General features: G+C 37.3%; 1 protein-coding gene across 1 annotated transcript; it reads left to right on the forward strand.

The window, feature by feature from the left end:
* The first annotated feature begins 13,121 nt into the window (after window positions 1-13,121).
* Window positions 13,122-18,999, forward strand: LOC141440371 (chitin deacetylase 8-like). Its single transcript, XM_074104878.1, has 6 exons — window positions 13,122-13,330; window positions 13,855-14,167; window positions 15,833-16,100; window positions 16,661-16,853; window positions 18,211-18,351; window positions 18,775-18,999. The coding sequence occupies exons 1-6, from the start codon at window positions 13,145-13,147 to the stop codon at window positions 18,847-18,849; spliced, it is 1,176 nt and encodes a 391-aa protein (XP_073960979.1). The 5' UTR covers window positions 13,122-13,144; the 3' UTR covers window positions 18,850-18,999.
* Window positions 19,000-19,377: the final 378 nt, after the last annotated feature.

Below are 19,377 nucleotides of genomic sequence, written 5' to 3' on the forward strand. Positions count from 1 at the left end.
CACTCACTGACCCTCTCAATCACATCACACCACATGCGTACGCATAATATTTGATTTGTTTTTCTTTCACGAAGAGCACGTTACTGGTTTTATCTTTTCTTTTTCTTCTGAGCGAGAAAACACTTTCTGGGAATGAATTAATACGTTTCTTATTCCTCCAGTCCATAAAACTTTCATAGGTTTTTAAATAAATCTTTCTAGATTTCGTCGGCAAAAGATTATCAATTATGTCTTTTGCTCTTTGCTCAACAACATTTGACGAGTGATCAAATTTTGCTCACAAGGTTATGAATTCGATTGTACATTTTTCGTTTTGACATTTGACACTAATAATGAAGTTCTATATTAATGGATATAAAAATGTCACTTCTCTCTTCTCTCACTTCAGGTGCTGTCGTGTTTTGATTGATATCCGACTTTTCTCGATGAGAAACCATATTAAATACTAGAGTTTACCCGCGGCTTCGCACGCGTAAATCATTAGATCCAGCAGCTGAATTGAAATTTCAGAATTTTTACAAATTCTCGGCGGAATTCCCGAAACTTAAATCGTGGTTTTCATTGACGTTACATTTAAAACAATCATGCCAAATTTCATCACTCTAAGCCCAGCCGTTGATATTTCGAGATTTTATCCCTGTTCCGTGGGAACATCGAAATAAAAATTAGCCTATGTTTTATTTCAGATGTCCAGCTATCTACATACCAAAATTTATCCAAATCCGTCCAGCCGTTTCAGCGTGAAGGAGTAACAAGTTAGGATTAGTAGGAATATGTACGGTCAAGGACTTTAATTCATGAGGCACCATGGAACCATCTTACTGTAAACGTCATAGTGACATCGCATTAATTAGCAATGACAATCGTAATAAGGTCTCATAGTGGTTCATGAATTAAAGTCCTTGAGTGTACATCCATCTCTGCGTATGTTCCTGCGAAATAAACATTAATTCATTTCATAGTTATTATTTAAAGAATTAAGCAACAACAACAACGTGTTAATTAACTAACTAAAAACTTGAAAGTAGTTTCGTCAGTTTCTACAGAATAGAAAATAGAATCGATTACACTAGAATAATAGTTTAAACCAAGTTGTGTTCTTTTTTAATCCCTCCGTTACTCGTTCTGTGTCCAGTCTAAAAGTTTACAAAATGCATACCAATTAAGGTTGTAACTAGGTTGCGAAATAAAGCAGAAATAAAAGATATAGCTAAATATTTGAAGGAAACAGATTGACGATACTAAATACACAGACTTTCTTATTAAATCACCAAGATTGTTCCACAATTCACCGATTCCCAAGTAAAAAGTAGCGGAGAGAATTGCGGTCACTAGATAGGCAATATTACGAATAATTTAGTAGGAGTATCGGGTCGTATCCAATCTGTTGGCATCTTGGAAGAAAAGGTAATTCGGAGGCATCCATTGCTTGGTTGTTAACCCACGAAGCTAATAAGTTTAATCCAGCAGCGTCAATATACATCGAAACTGTGCTAAGGTATTTTGTCTCGATGTTTCAGAGGATACTTTCGTAGATTCAACGCTGGAAAGAACTATGCGAGAAGACAGATGAAGCTATTCGAATGCTTTACTGGCTGATTGGATAAGGTTGTTTCGGAAAATAAAATAACGCCTATCGGAAAAGGTTTCCAGGCCAATGTAGGAGGATATTTTACTTCATCTTTGAATTATTTTTCTGATTTCGACTATAAATACAAGATTTTTAGAATTAATCTGGATTATTTCAACAGATTAATGGACAAGTTTCAATGGATAGGTGTTCTAAAAAAATAGTCCATCAGTCAAGGGCGGATCCAGCTTTATAGCCAAGGGGGGGGTCGGATGGTCAAATTTTATAGCCAGGGGCGGGTCACATGATGAAATTCTAGTCATATCAATTCTCCTCTTTTTGTCTCAAGAATACACAATAAATTTAGAAAAATATCCACTGCTGTCTTAGATCCAGCCCAGGGAGGGTCATGACCCCCACGACCTAGGTTCGCCCATGCTGTCAGTTACATTATCAATTTATCAGAAATTATTTAATACGTATTTTTGTCTTGTCGATTAAATAAAAATACTTAATGAAGATAATATTTAACCAGTTATACCTAGTGCCATCCACAAAGACGTGATTTTGTCAAAATTAGACATTAATGACATTGCAATAAGAACCACGGCACGCGTCATCGTGGATGAATCTACCTATAAAGGCCCACGTGACGTCACCCCGTGCGACACTTTTCAGCACAGCATGATTGTCGCAGGGCGTGAGGTCCTCCCTCCACTCCCGAACTCTGATGTGCTTCATCTTTGTCATAACTACATAAATAACCCTGCTTCTTCTTCTTCTTCGTCGGGTAAAAATAGGTGTCTAATATTTTGGGATAATGTAACTGACAAACTAAATAGAATACGTACTTATTTGTTTTACTCAGAAAACTACCAATAGTTCTCCTTGTACACCTCAAATCTAATTAACAGTTATTATATTAACGTGCAGAGTTGTCATTTGCACCCCATTTCTGATTAATTACTAATGATTACATTAAAATAATGATAAGTGCGTCTCAAATACTTCATTGTGATAAAGTTCCATAGCGCCGTAGGAATCAAATTGGACTGTAGGTACGCAAGTTTCAGGAAATTGCACTACGTCCGATTGTCAGCAAAAAGAGACCCTCACGTTTAATGATGTGCGTGACGTTAGACTGTGAACCGTAGAGCTTCTTAGTCGTGTGAGAAAGATTATAAAATTGTTACATTGCGTAGCTGCGTGGCTATGTCCACGATATTTCTCGAAGTGCCAGTGTCTTGCTTCCGACTTAATCATCAGATCAGTTTGATGGTACGAGTAGGTACCTACCATAATATAATACACACAGCATAAAAAAATAATACATTCAAATATAGAAGCTTCTTTTCAAGAACCCTCTTTAGTGCCAATCTTAATGGTCTGAAGTTAAGTTTCTGTTTTCATTGTTACTCGACTGCGGCAAAGCCAAAGGAAGAGTAATGATTTTAGCAGTCAATGTATGTTTGTATTTACGTATGCTCCACCGTAGCATCTATACTCATCCGATTTTAATAAATAAGGTATCTTTTTACTTTTATACTCAGACATTGTTTTAATTGCCAAACGTCAAATCAAATATATATTGGGATAATGACCACTCGGACGTCTACCTTATGTCTGATATTTTCAAAGAGGCCCAGTTCTCCGTAATCAACAATCTCTCGGTCAATCTCGTACATGCGTTAAGCGCCCACGTCCCATATTTACTACTCTGGAATAGCTGGGGACTGGGACGCGGCATTATGCGGAGTATTTAGTTACCTTAGCAGTAGTGGATATGGGTTCAGCAGGACCAGTGTTGTGGTAGTACTTTGAACCTCAAGCATAGCACTGTTTAAACCCGTGCGCGTAATTTTATTTTGAAATTTACAATGAGCTCTATCGTCATCATCTTCACTATCACCTGTACGACGTCCAATGTTAGACCTAGAGGCTTCCACCACAGAACTGCAATTGCTTCGGTCGGAAGTGGACTGCATCCACCTTGAACCTGTGGCTAACCGTGAAGCCATAGTAGTCTAGTGCTTGGAGCTATGGCCTGTCAAGCAAAGGATTGTTCAAGGCTGGGCTGGAAACCATGAGTTTTTCGGAATTAGTACTTACGCAAAATTATTATCCATGATCATCATATAAACCGTAGGACGTCCACTGTTAAGGTTTTCCCATAGACATCCAGGTGCTTCGGATGCAAACGGACAGCATTTACAGCGAACCGGCTTTAATCAGGTCATCCGTCCGTGTTGCTGGAGGACTTCCTATTGTGGGGGGAGGCTCCAATAGAGAGATCTCTTTCCAGGCAGGTGTTATGCCTGGGGACCGAAGTCCGAAGGACGAGCGTCGGAACTTGTATATATGCGACCGCGTTGAGAAACTTCGATAGCGCGATGTAGAACATGGTCGAAGTTTCTTTTGTTGTTCACTAGATGGCGCTAGGAGTCGCTACACAATGCTTACCTACATTGTATGCTCTATGGTGAAGGAGATAGAAGGTGTTAAGAAATGGGATATGAGGAGGAACACAATTATTGAACTAAAACAATTACTTTGCTCACCACCACCACTCTAGTTGAGTTCAAAATGCGTCAGTGTAGTGTAATGGTGGTGATGGTTGTGTTTGAGTGATTTATGTCCTGCCCGAAAAAACACTACATGAAAATTATGATAACATATTAACAACAGCGCCGTTTTTTCTTTAATTTAAACAAACACGCCATTATCCGATTAAACTTAGTGGATATATATTACGATTCAAAACCTTTATTAATTTGAATGCGTTCTTTAATTTGAGGGGAGAGTTTTCCGTATCGACGGGATGAACTTTCTAAACTTTAACAGTTACGAAACCCATGAAGATTTTGTATAGGAAAATGTTTTTTCTTTTAATTATGTTTTTCGTCAATTTTCCAATACTTACGAGTAATAATATCCTATTCATAACAAAAACAAATTCAAAAACACAAAAATCATAAAAAAATAGTTACATACATAACCACACTCAATTTAGCTATGTTATATTTTTGGCTTTGTGAATAAGTATTCTTTTATTTTTATTTTATTTATTTATTATGTGTGTTCTTATAGGGTAAAGGTGGAGAAACTGCATGAACACACAGTTCTTGCATAAATGTAGCTATCATAAAGGTCACAGGTGAGCAAAGTAGTGGTTTTAGTTCATTGATATGGACCTCCGCAAAGTAACGCCTGATTAAATGGAGAACAATTATGGTTGTAGGCTTACTGAAACTTCACACGGACTCGGACCTACTGTAACTTGCTTAGTATTATTTCAGCCGACACGCTCAAGGTCGCTCCTGATAAACCTTAGACAAAGTTATACTATGTGAAGCCGAAGGTAATCAAATCATGTACGTAATTGTTAAATCACGCCTTACTCGATGGATGTATGTATACTCTTTATTGTAAGTATGAAAGAAAAGAAAGAAAATACAATTAACTAACTTTGAGATACTTGCTTTGCTGTATTTCTTGCTTGCTTAGTAATGTTTCCCGAGAATCTATTTTAGCAAGATCAAGCTTAATTTTATCATAAAAGTCTGAGTTTTACTTGGAAACGGTTTTTGTGAACGCAAAATAAGCTTAGAGAATTAGGGCACTTAATTTCACATAAGGAAAATTGTGTCTTAACTCTCTATGAATAAATGGGCACTCTATTTCGTGGAGTGACGTTTAAATTTTTTACGAGATGTCAGTGATTTTAGCTAAAACTTTTTAGCCTAGCTAACGTTTTTAAACTAACGGTGAAATGTTACGAAAACATTATAGGTTAGGTGTTGCCACCAGAGTTGAGGGCACGTACACAAGACCATGTCATGTAATGATTGCGGGATTTTGACCTTTATGCAATCAGTTCTTCATGTAGGCTGTGTGTGTAATCATTCACATCAACTCTCGTGGCACTACCTACATATGCCTAACTCACGCTTCTCTCACTCTCCAGGTTATTTAACGAAAATTTTCACCCACGCCATTGTTGCCTAAACATTTTTGCCGCAGAAAACTAGTGACCATTAGTAAATATAACAAAATATGTTATAGCAGAAATAATAAAAAAGTTTTGTGTTGTTAAAGCTGTACAGACAAGACCCTTATCAAGAATTCCAAAGAAAACTTTCTAATATTATTATTTCGTATGAACGAACGTTAATTGCGTTTGAATATGCTGCTTTTTAAAAACAGTCCCTCACAAGGGGCTTAATTTTTAATTTTCAAATGCTTATCTTTATAAAATATTAAGCTTTGATTTAAAATTAAGCAACCAATCATACAGGTCGTCGCCCCAAAACTCAAGTACCCTAACAACCTCCATTCACGTTTGAAATTGCACGTTTCGCAAAAAACAGAGAATAATTTAAGGCGCGCGCACACAGAGCTTATCCAGACCCTTGTCACGCGGCTGACGGGCGAGACAAAAACACTGTTCGTGTATACTCGGCCTTTTTGTATGCCCACCCTTTGCTTGAGTCTACGCCGCAAGTGGTAGCGAGTTATTACATGTCATCATATTGCTCATCCAATAGAATTATGGCACATTCACAAAAACACAAATTTCAGACAGTTTCAATATTCTGTTGAATGAATAATATCACAGGTTGTTTAGAGATTTGAATTGCCAAGTACACTGAGTGAAGGCCTTTCCTGTTATCTTGATGACGGTGGTGTTGTAACAATAAGAGCTCTGATTACGTGCTCTACAAATAAGATTATATTGTATCACCAAACTCAGAAATTTCTCTCATTAATTTATAATTTCAATATTTTTTTTGCCAAGAGCTATCTGATCTATTATATGCGGTACATATCTTATAATACGGATGCATATTTCCATGAAAAACAAATATTCACAAAGTAGATAATTTGAAAAATAAATGTTTGGCGATTGAGGAATGTTGCCATATAATTATGCTGGTTGCTTGAGTTGTTGTAAATGGTGAAGCATGCGTAATCCTACTTCAGCTCATACTTTGCAACAACATATCGTTTGGCTTCCCATTTCCTTTAAAACACAACTCTATTTCTTGCATTGTACTCAATAATGCTCCTGTTTCGTGTTTGCATTATGCTAAAAAATGTTTTATCCTTTATCCGCAGAGCTATGTACTCGTATCATCTCAATATCCCATATATGCAGTGCAGCTGCATCCAATAAATCCAAACTAAATGTTTTCGGTATTTTCAAGTGTCTCATTTATAAAGTACCTGGGCGACCGAGCTTTTGCTGGGGTTAAAACTTGATAGCAAGCGTTTTCCCAGATATAAGACCAAGCTAAATAGATTTTTCACCCCCGAAACCCCTATATACCAACCGAGCCGTTTCCGAGATCCCCGAAATATATATATTATAAACAATAATTGCTCGTTTAAAGATATTAGATAATGATAGATATTAATTTCAGATTTAGCTATCGATAGTAATAGTGTACCGGTAACTTACCTCTAAATTTGGAATGAAAATGAAATGTTGAAATAATAAATCTCACTTTACTATAATACCTACTTACTCGTACCTCTTTACTGTATGAGTGAAAGAAGGCATAAAAATTAAGTGACCACTTGAGTGCGCAACCAACCAAAACATTTGTTTGGTGTAGCTTACTGTTTGCGCTGCTATGAATTTCGGATGAAACATAGTACGTTACCTTCCCTTACACTTTTCTATAGGTCTATATTGCCTAACGCCCGAGCGCTCGCGGTCGCTTACATCATCTCTTTCTACCCCAATCGTGTCGTTGACAGAAAGAAATGGTAATTGCGATACTGACAAATATTCTCTTTTCAAAAATAAAATAATTTTGATCACAAAATCGCTTACATTGGAACCCCACCCACCGTTTGTAGATCCCGTTTGTTCGGTCAAGCATTTTTGTTGTTCGCTGTTTGGTACACGACTTTATTTTTTACAGCTTTGTTTCAAATTGTTTTGGATTGTTGTCACAGATTTATATGCTGTTATGTTATTGCCGCCATATCAGTTATTGGATTAGAGCATGTAGCGAAATGGAGACGTCATATCGACAAATTCCTGGTCAAAGTTCGTGTCGTGGGTAATTTTTAATTTTACAGGTAATACGAGAGCGAGAAATGGGTGAAATGAGTTTTTCGAGATTTGACGATACGATAAGAAAGCAACAAAGTTTAGCGATTCAGTGTGAGTGAGCGTGACGGCGATCACGAGCGAGGCGAGCCGCTCGATCCACTCGGAGTTAGTAACTCCGGAGTCAATAAGATTTGAAAGGAGTCATTAAGGGATTCGGATCCGCTTGAGGATCTGACTCTTTTGAATCTTCAGATCCGGATTTACCCACCTCTAGTCTATATTGCCTAACGCCCGAGCGCTCGCGGGTTGTCGACTCTGTTTCGTAGGAGAGAGCAGTAATGCATAAGAGATGTGCTTTCCGTTTCAAAAATAAAATGTTTTGATCACAAAATCGCTTACCCGCCACAACAAAGAGTTTGTAGATCCCGTTTGTTCGGTCAAGCATTTTTGTTGTTCGCTGTTTGGTACACGACTTTATTTTTTACAGCTTTGTTTCAAATTGTTTTGGATTGTTGTCACAGATTTATATGCTGTTATGTTATTGCCGCCATATCAGTTATTGGATTAGAGCATGTAGCGAAATGGAGACGTCATATCGACAAATTCCTGGTCAAAATTATGTTTGGGTAATTTTTTTAATTTTCAGGTCAATCCGATCCCTAAAATGTTGAACGTTAACGAGATTTGACAAACAGATAAAAACATTTTTCTACCAGTTTGAAGATGGCGCCTCAGCACGAGCCAGCAGGTGGGGACCTAGTCGTCTACCTCATCTCATTACTATTTGTTGAGCTTCTATTACCCCTGCTGCCACATACTGAGGCACTTCAAAGTAGGGGAGACCGAGGAGAGTTGTGACAGAGGAGAGTAGTGACAACGTCGATTTTTGGGTACTTATTAACTGCTGGCGAGCTCGCAATAGCGTGCGTTTTGATAGCTCGACACCTGAACTAAAAAACGCGCGCTATTGCGAGCTCGCTACCAGTTAATAAGTTCCGAAAAATCGACGTTGTCACTACTCTTCTCTGTCACAACTCTCCCAGGCCTCCCCTATTAGAAAACTATTTTCGTGATTTTTTTAATCACTTAAATTTTTTGCATAATTCCCGTGGGACGGAGGGGTGGAGTCGCCGGCATTATCTAGTTTGAAAAATCGATCCTTTTGCACTAATATAAATTGGTCCAATCAAAATTGTCAAGCACTAACTTGAGCTTTACAAACACACAACCATGCGTGCTCATATTGTATGATCACCGGTAATATATAAGCACCACTTTTGGCAGAAGGATCTATCCATCTTGAGCTCTCCTGTTGGTTTAATTCTCTAAGTTTAATTTAGAATACCATAGGAATGTATGAAATATGCGTTAATTTGAATATATTGATAGAAACATTTGGATTATTGCTTTCATCAATATGGATGTCGCAAACCTCACTAAAACCAAACTTTTCCGTGGCCGATGAATGATTTCTATTAAAATTTAACGTAATATATAAAGGTGCATAGGAGAAATTCGTGTCTGTATCGTGTGTGGTGGTGTAGTGGTATAGCACGTGGCACGGAATGCCGAGGACCTGGGTTCGATTCCCAGCGCTGGTCTTATTTTTCTAGTTTTTCTATGCATTTATTTAGTTCCAATGGAGTTCCGAAAGTTTCTCGATGAGGGGTACGGGTTCACTGCTTAAGTGGCTAAATAAGAAACAAACAAACTGAGATATGTGGTGCATAGGGGAAATTCGTGTCTGTACCGTTGTCCAGCAGTGGTGTAGCGGTATAGCACGTGGCACGGAATGCCGAGGACCTGGGTTCGATTCCCAGTGCTGGTCTTATTTTTCTGGTTTTTCTGTGCATCTATATTTCAGTTTGTATTTTCGATATGTGTTTTACGGGATGTCCATAAAAGTAACTAAAATTTGGAATTGAAATAAAAAATTGTGGTGATCAGCCACATTATATTACGTCATCATAGCACAAGCCAAGTGCTCGGTACTACCTTTCTTCTCCCCTCGCAAATACTGGTGACCTGCGTTTATAAAAATGAAAACGCCGCCACACTCTCGTCTGTCTCCCTATTCCCAGGATTGTAGCTTGGTAATGTGGCTCTAATACGCGCTAGTTATACAGTCTGTAGCCTCAGTAATCTCAGCAATGTATCCGGTAGCAATAAATGAACTTATGCCGCAAATTAACCTTTCATTTGCAGCAACTTTGAGAAACCCAAAAAATACTTCCTCAAATGTGAAATACGTATACGTGTATATTTTTTTTTCGACTACATGGCCAACGAGCAAGTGAGTCTCCTGATGGTAAGAGATCACCACCGCCCATAAACATCTGCAACACCAGGGGTATTGCAGATGCGTGGCCAACCTAGAGGCCTAAGATGGGATACCTCAAGTGCCAATAATTTCACCGGCTGTCTTACTCTCCACGCCGAAACAAAACAGTGCAAGCACTGCTGCTTCACGGCAGGATTAGCGAGCAAGATAGTTGTAGCAATCCGGGCGGACCTTGCACAAGGTCCTACCACCTGCAAAATATATCTGTGTTTTCTATACTGCTTACTGTGTTGATGTGCAATAAAAAGTTATGTATAGTCTTGTATTGTATTGTACGTCTTGATTTTTTCTGGAATTATTGATTCGTTTGTTTAGGAACGGTTGTGTGTTCGCTTAAGTTTTGATATTGAACTCGTAAAAAGTTTATAACTCGTTAGTATTTGTGCTGTATATTCGATAGTTTGGTCTGTGTGACAAATGTGTGTATGTATGTGGTAGAGGTATACCTCTGCTATCACACGTAGAAGACAGCTATCTATCTTCTAAGTGTGGTAGCAGACGAAGCAAGGTAAAATATTGTTGTAATACCTACATTGGTTTACGTCCTAAATCAATGGTTTGGTTTAATTTTTCGTTTTAGTTTTAGATAAAAGTTATCTAAATATACTTACTAGGTCCTGTACTAACCACCATTTAAAAATTTGCTCGTATTCGATACCCACGCTGTAGATTATACTTTGCTCCATTGACCTAGTCCCAAACTAAGCAAAGCTTGTAGGTACTATAGATACTAGGCAACGGATAAACATACTTATATAGATAAATACATACTTAAATACATATTAAACACCCAAGACCCGAGAACAAACATTCGTATTATTCATACAAATATCTACCCCGGCCGGGAATCGAACCCGGGATCTCAAGCTTCGTAGTCAGGTTCTCTAACCACTTGGCCATCCGGTCGTCTAAAGCCGGTGACCTAAGACACACACTCAAGTTATTGTCCAAACTATACAGTGAAATTGCTACATTTGAAAATATACATAATCTTCGTCGGCACTCAAACGATTAAAAAGAGTGTGTAATTTAATCTTCTAATCATTACATTAATGATAACAGCCCTAATCAGCCATGGATGCGAAATAAAAATCATCTAAATTATTAAAAAGTTTGAAATAAGTTTCAATCTGCTAATTTCTCAGATTGTTTAATTTTAAAACCAAATAAATTCAAGAAAGTGCAATGAAACCGAGAATTTTAAAACAGGTCATTTCTAATTTCTGGTTACGGTAGTACTATTAGTTATTCTGTGCTTATGATGGGAAAAGTTAGTAACTCAATAAAAGTTATACAACATAATATACATAATTATAGAGCCTAGAAAGGCAAATAAAGAAACTGTAGGGATCAAAATAATGTCAACATTCCCTAAACCATTTTGTTACATGTTTAATAAATCTAATTTTGGGAATGTAAAATTTCGGATCCTCTATGAAATACGAATGAGTTTACTATTCCCTAAAGGTCACCCTCAGAGTTACGGTATAGATCTGTTCTTCGATAAAATGGTATGTTGATGGAGGTAATCTAATATGTAGGACATTGCAGTAGGAACAAAATATTCAAATTATGGCCTTACCTTTTTTCTGACACCAACAGAACAGTCGCTGCCCTAAAAACTCTATAGAACTTTCGTCGTTTTGTCAAATTGCGGCAAACACTTTTGTACATAAACGTAGTAATAATAGGTCATAATAATAAACATAGTAAAAAGTGGCATGTTGAAATCAAAAAGATGATCTAAAATTATGTATCTTATAACTATAACATATATCTTACCAATACCAAGAAAAGGGTTAAAGCAGAATGATAGTTTTTTTGTGAATTTCTACGTAAGTGATGTTGATGTTAATAATCTTATTATAATAATATGTACACAATTCTCAATACTATTAATATTTTAACGGCCACACTTTATGATAACGCCACCTATGTGAAACACTCAGAACCATTTCAAACTTTTGAAGCTGGTTTCAGTCGCCGAAGTTAGCATCAATGCGTTTCGCTAATACCGCAATACGTGCGTTCGTTTCATTATTAGTTCAGTAGCGACCTAATAGATGGTGCTTAGTCGCAAAAATATAAAATCATCTACGTATACCTTCAAAACTCTGATACAAACGGATTGAACTAACATATAAAAGTGCAGATTAACTGATGACCTGACTCATAAAATCCTATCTCGATCCTAGAAAGCAAAAAAAATTGCAAAGATGTTCCCTTTATATGATGTACATATACACTGGGTAATCTTATGATTGCATAATCTTGGGCATAATAAATGATAGTTGCCTGGGGCATCCAGTGAGGGTAGGTATGGTACGTTGCTTACCCTGCTGCTGGGTGTGGCGGGTGGATGTGAGTGCAGCTGCTAGCGCTGCCTTACTAGGTAGGTACATGGTAATGATACTCGTAGTTGCCACATTGGCGTGCGGTGGGTCCAGGGTAGGTACCTACTTGTTTACACCTGCAGTAGCACGCCAGCCCACTGTTGTTGCAACCCTAGTGCTCATTATCATCATCATCATCATCAGCCGGAAGACGTCCACTGCTGAACAAAAGCCTCCCCCTTAGAACGCCACAATGAACGACAACTCGCCACTTGCATCCACCGGTTTCCCGCAACTCTCACGATGTCGTCAGTCCACCTGGTGGGAGGCCTGCCAACGCTTCGTCTTCCGGTTCGTAATCGCCACTCGAGGACTTTTCTCCCCCAACCCTAGTGCTGCCTACCCTCAATGCACACCGCAGTCACCCATTGATCATCATAATCATATTGTCATTCATTTAAATACTATTTTCTGAGATTTTTGTCTTGCTTAGAGATATAAGCGATCATTTCACAATGGGTAGGTCAAGGTGCCCCAAAGACGATTATACAAGAAGTAATCAATCTCAATCAATGCGACAGCCGTTTCCTGCAAACATTTTGCCAATCAATGGATTTCCCCATTTCTACATTTCCATTGAAAAACGAAATCTAAAACGACAATCAATAAAAAACACCTTTAGCTCACAATCTGATCTAAATCAGCAAATCAATTCAATGAATTAGGTACTCTATTCGTATCACTATTTTAGATAAACCAATAGTTTTGATAATAATAGCATCCGCCGATAAACTGGTGCCTATATAAATAATTGGGGCTTGATTTCCGCCCTAGTCGTTATGTGTATCAAGATGAAGTGGCTTTTGGTGCTAGCGTTGTTCGTGGCAGTCTGGGCGCAGGAGGAAAGTGAAGAAGAAGGTCTGACTCTGGCTGAGCCTTGTGATGCTGAGAGTTGCCAACTGCCTGACTGCAGATGTTCCAGCACAAATATTCCAGGAGGATTAGCGGCTAGGGATGTTCCGCAGGTAATCATAAAAAGTTGAATTCTTAGCTAATGTATATTTTGAAAAAGCTGCTGGGCGGTTTTTTTTAGTTTAACAGGGGTCCTATAGAAATGTTATATAAGTTATAATTATTTGACACGTTTATTAAGCTAAAGGGATGTGTGACGTGTTTTGCTAGTCAACTTATTTTAATGGAGTATTTATAACCATATCTGTCTCTATTCTCATATAATCATGATTAAGTTTTCGTGTAAGTGAGCGTCCTACGGTTGAGATGATGATGATGATGATATATGATAATCTACTTGGTCTTGGTACTTGGAAGACGTCCACTGCTGGTGCTGCTGGTCTTCCCCTTAGAACCGGTTGCCCGCAACTCTCACGATGTCCATGTAGTGGTAGGGAGGCCTGCCAACGCTTTGTTCTCCAGTTCATGGTCACCATTCAAGGAACTTTTTTCCCCCAATGGTGTAGTTTAATGTTATGTATTATTTAAAGAAGTGTGACTCATAGTTAACGAGACCTAAAAAATCTTTATCTTTCAGTTCGTCCTCGTCACTTTCGATGACGGTGTCAACGTTATCAACATCAACACCTACCGCAACGATCTCTACAATCGTTTGAACACCAACGGCTGCCCTGCTGGCACCACCTTCTTCATCAACCATGAATACACCGACTATCAAATTGTCAACGAGCTCTATAACCGTGGTTATGAAATTGCACTGCACTCTCTGAGTCATCAGACACCACAAACGTACTGGGCTGAAGCCACATATGATGACATGAAGTTGGAATTTGGTGACCAAAGGATTCAAATGTCTCATTTCGCCAACATCCCTTATGATGAGATTAAAGGTAAGTTTAGATATTATGCTTTCTTTTTAATTTTTAAGTTTGATGTCTTCTAATTTTTTTTATTATTTTGTTAGTTAGTTACTATTGTTAGTGCAGTCGAAGTTTATCAAATTTATTTTCATAAATCCTGACTTTTTTAACATACATTTCTACAGACCAAGCCTGTTGTCAGTTTTTCCATTGTGGTATTTTAATAAATTTAGAAGTCTCATTTCATTGAAAAGTTTTTTTTTTTACAGTAATTAGTTATTACAAAACGATTTGTATTTTATGAAGTACACGGGGACTTACGAGCTTAGATGATCATTTCTACATCTGAATTAAATTTACTGTCGTATAAATACGAAATTTTTTCAATAGTAAGCAAATTTACTTTATGCTTCAAAAGTAGATCAGAGGCGAGAGTCAAGTGAGTACTTTAGTCCCTAGGGCGTAAATGTAATAAATTTTTAAATTTACTTCGAATGTCTTAGATAAACTCAAACAGCCATGCGATTTTGTTATATCTGTGTCTGGTTGGAAAAAAATACTTACCGCGGAAACTTTGAAACTGTTGTAGAGCGTAAATCATAAACACTTAAAATAAATTGATTATTCTCACAATAAGTGATAGTGAAAATTATGATGTCGAGTAAAGAGCAAAAGAATTAATTTCTTTTGGCGCCGAAATCTAGAAAGATTTATTTAAAAACCTATGAAAGTTTTATGGACTGGACGAATAAAAAACGCATTAATTCTTTCACAGAAAGCGTTTTCTCGCAATCGAAGTGAAAAATAGAGTTTTCACCTTGATACTAAAAGTCAAAATAAACCCTTGGATAAATAGACACCACCTCACTAACCACCTCGGGTATATATTGGCTTATTTTAGTCCCTCGATAAAAAATATACTATTGATGTTTTTGCCAATACAGCTTGCACGTAACAACCTTAGGAGGGTAAAATAATTTTTTGTTCAACAAGGTATATAATTTAATTTGCTGATTCAATAATGATAATAAAAATGACGAGTTGTGGTTCACATTATGTGATATTAAACAAATTATTGACCAACAAGTAAACGGGATTTTGTTATTCTTATCATACTTATATATTCCGTTAATCAATCAAGATAAATTTGCACAGTAAATCTTAATTGAAATCTAAACTGTGGAAACAGCAATCAAGATTAAAGTAATAAACCTAAGATAAAGGTCTTTTAAACTGTAACTAACACAATTGTAAAATTCGCCCCCTTCCCCGCTAACGGTCTTATCTAAAAGTCTTATAATGTTAGTTACAACAGTTTACAGGAAGACAGATGAACCAGTAAATTTGTTATAATGCTTTTCATCTAATCAATAATATTGGTTTAGTATTTTGATATTGTTAGGCGTAATTTACATCTCTCAGTTTTCTTTTCGACTTCTTGAACAATTTCTAAAATCTATTTGTTTTCCTTTTCTAGTACTACCATTACCCTTCGTTAGACTTTGTTATACCCACAGCCAAAAACTACAATTAGTGATACAGTTATAATATAAACATGTAGATTATTATTATAGAAACAGAATTGAGGCATTTACTTTATTAAATACACATCATATTTACGACTTATTTAGTTCAATGAGAGAATAACATATTTTATTTGCTAGTATGTCAACCAAAGCATCTGTCTAATTACAGGAATCCGTATCCCGTTCCTCCAAATGACCGGCAACGCTTCCTTCCAAGTTATGAAAGACTTCGGCCTCACCTACGACTGCACTTGGCCAACCATCAATCAACTAGACCCTGGCCTCTGGCCCTATACCCTGGACTACGAATCTACCCAGGAGTGTACTGTGCCTCCGTGCCCTACTGCTTCTATTCCTGGTGTCTGGACCCTGCCTATGGTCAGCTGGTTGGATCTGAATGGTGCAGCGTGTGCGATGGTTGACTCCTGTTTCGCAGTGTAAGTAGCAGTATTAAACTTAAAGTACCATCTAAGGTAGAAACAGCTGCAATAAACAAAAGTTAGCTAGATTATTTACAGACAGGGTAACGGAAACAGTGACTGCTTAACGCGAGATATTGTCCACTATAAGAAAAACTGTTTTGTTTTGCGCTTATTAGTACTAATTTACTGTACATCCCTTCTCAATTTCATTAATGTTTTTTTTATTACGGCCGGATAGTGCCGAATGGTTAGAGAATCTGATTACGACGCTGGAATCATCGGATTCGATCTCCAACACACATTATGAACGTGGTGGCACACATTATGATACACCTTTGATACTTAATTATGTATTTAAATATGTTTATCAAAAGTAAAAGCATAGTTAAGGATCCTTAACAAATGATTTGCTTACTTTAGTACTAGATGAATTGGTGTAAATTTTTTCGTGGTTTATTATTTATTTTCGGTACATCCATATATTTAAAAGTCAAATGTTTGAATAGTATTCCGTTCACATTGAACGCAATCTTAGTTAACCCTCTAAGTTATAAATAAATCATTATCATTTACAGACCTCCACTTAACGACGAAGACGCCTGGTTCAATTTCATCGTCACCAACTTCGAGAGGCACTATCTCGGCAACCGCTCACCTTTCGGTTTCTACGTCCATGAGTGGTACGTCGCTGAGCGTATCAACCCCGCTGTCAACCGTGCCTTCGTTAGATTCCTTGACATGATCAACAACATGCAAGATGTGTTCATGGTAAGTACCTATCTTAAACATGTCCACTGATACTGAGTCAAAGAAGGAGTATTTCAACAGGGGGTTGTATTAGTTCGACTGAACACTCCTTTTCTTGTGTTTGGCGACTATACATTGATGACGATATACATTGATCGATGAGGTGATCATAATCGGTTGTGAATCGATCGTGATCATAGCCAGAAGACGTCCACTGCTGAACATAGGCCTACCCCTTAGAACGCCACAATGAACGACAACCCGCCACCCCCCGCCCCGACCCACGCGACCTTCTGAAATATTAAACCAGCTTATGTAGTTTGCGATGCATAACTTGGGGATCTTCAAAAAACGAGCCTACTCGTTTCTCAAAGGGCCGGCAACGCATCCGTAACTCAGCCTATGTTATGGGCGGCGGTGATTTTCCATCAGGTTTCCTGCGCGTTTTCCCCCTATCATATAAAAAAAAGATATGCACAAGGATCGCAGACTGGAAACACAAATGAAGGAACAAATATAATATAACAAACAATTAAATATGTATTTAAAATAAACCCAAACATTGCGATTTCATCCATGCTATGGCTCAACGTAAAGATGATCTTAAATATACGAATGTTATTAGAAAATGCTTTACTTCCCCAATACTTCCCCAATGTTTCACGTGGCTATTGTTTCATTTCCCAACGCACGATTTTTCGGAATTTTCATAAAACAAACCTAACCTAACCTACTGAGTTCTATAAAAGCAAAATAAAATCATAAGAAAATAGACTGAGAAAAATTTTTGGTTTCATAGAAAATTGAGACTGGGAAATGAAACAGTTGCCAAATGAAACATTTGGTAAACAATAATTGTGCTAAAAGCCAGGATACCAGTGTACAAATACTATGTATTTAGATACAACCCCGTAAGAGGGTCACAACAAATTTACGTAGGTTTTTAAATCTAATTGTTTATTAAAAATATCGTCTATATTGATACTAAGATTGGTTTTACTTAGTTTATTGTCACTTTAGAGCCTGCTCACTTTTGTCTTATTTTAATGAAAAAAAAAATATTATAGTGATTGGTTATTTGGAGTCTTTTTGTATTTTTTATTTCAACTGCAAATTTGTTACTTTTACGGTTATCCCGTAAAACCATCGAAAATACAAACTGAGACATGGATGCAAAGAAAAACCGGGCGCTGACCACTGAACTGGAGTGATAGTGTAGGGTGTAGCACGCAGCACGGAATGCCGAGAACCTGGGTTCGATTCCCAGCGCTGGTCTCTTTTCTGTTTTTTTTTTGTGCATCCATGTCTCAGTTTGTATTTTTGAAAAAAATAGTGCTTGAGAAGAAAAAGTTTTATAACTTCTTGTCTCGTATTCAAGGTGAACGCTGCTGACGTGATTGACTGGGTTAAGGATCCAGTGCCAGTTGATGAGTACAAGCAGAAGCCTTGCAAGAACATCCAGCAGACCACCTGCCCGGCGGCAAACTGTGGTCCTCTGACTTCAGACCATAATATATGGGTAAGAATATAACTGCTATTATTTAGATTTTCAGAGTAAATATACGTTTTAAAATAGGTTCAGCTGTTTTAAAATATTGAACCGTCATTTTAAAATGACAATATCGGAGGTTTTGTAATTTTTCTAAGTTGGTTAGGTTAACACTGTTTACTGTTGCTACAACCTACTTCGCTATTTTAAACAAGATGCAGGTTGTTCCCATTTAGATTTGCAGTGATTGATTACCAATGTAGCGAAACTTCAAACAGCTAAACAACAACGTCTATACATGGCATGTATCTATTTTAAAAATGGATGCTAGTTACCAATTATATACTGTACAACAATTTAGTTAGATTATGCTCACTTTCTCACCATTTTTGGCCTGAGAAAATTTAAATTTGTTTAGGCGTTGTCTCATAAAGTTTTTATTTTTATTTTCAGTCTTCGTACTACATGTCCATCTGCAATGTTTGCCCTAGCAGCTACCCGTGGCTTGGGAACCCACTCGGCCAGTAAGGAATTAAACTACCAAGATGTTATTCTTGGTCCAAACCGTTCACATTCAAATCTCAACGAAAATAATTCAAATTGCTGAGTGAATTTGATGAAAATGATAAATATAATTATTGTTCACATTTTGTATTAAATAGAGGTTCCTGAGACATACATTTTGTTTAATTTTGATTATGTGTTGTGCCAGATTGCTTTACAGAACAGTTTCTAGCAACGCCTAACGTGCTTCAACTACCACAAAATTTACAACCAATATCCAGGTATAATACCCAGGTAATCCACAAAAACGTGTGGCTTTCAAACAAATCTTATGATTCACGACTTCTCGGTTAACTCACCTGTCTCGTTTAGGAGATAATAAGCCACGTAAACAGGCAAATGGAATAAAGTTATAAAAGCCTTCATAACTTATATTATTTCGTATTTTGAGAAGCATTCAAGTAATAAATATTTACACGCGAGATGATTTTATTTTATTCTTAAGTGATAGAATTGCGTGCAATGAGATTAAGAGTAAGATAAATGTGATCT

The sequence above is a fragment of the Choristoneura fumiferana genome, chromosome 22 (assembly GCF_025370935.1).
Source record: "Choristoneura fumiferana chromosome 22, NRCan_CFum_1, whole genome shotgun sequence".
Taxonomy (NCBI): domain Eukaryota; kingdom Metazoa; phylum Arthropoda; class Insecta; order Lepidoptera; family Tortricidae; genus Choristoneura; species Choristoneura fumiferana.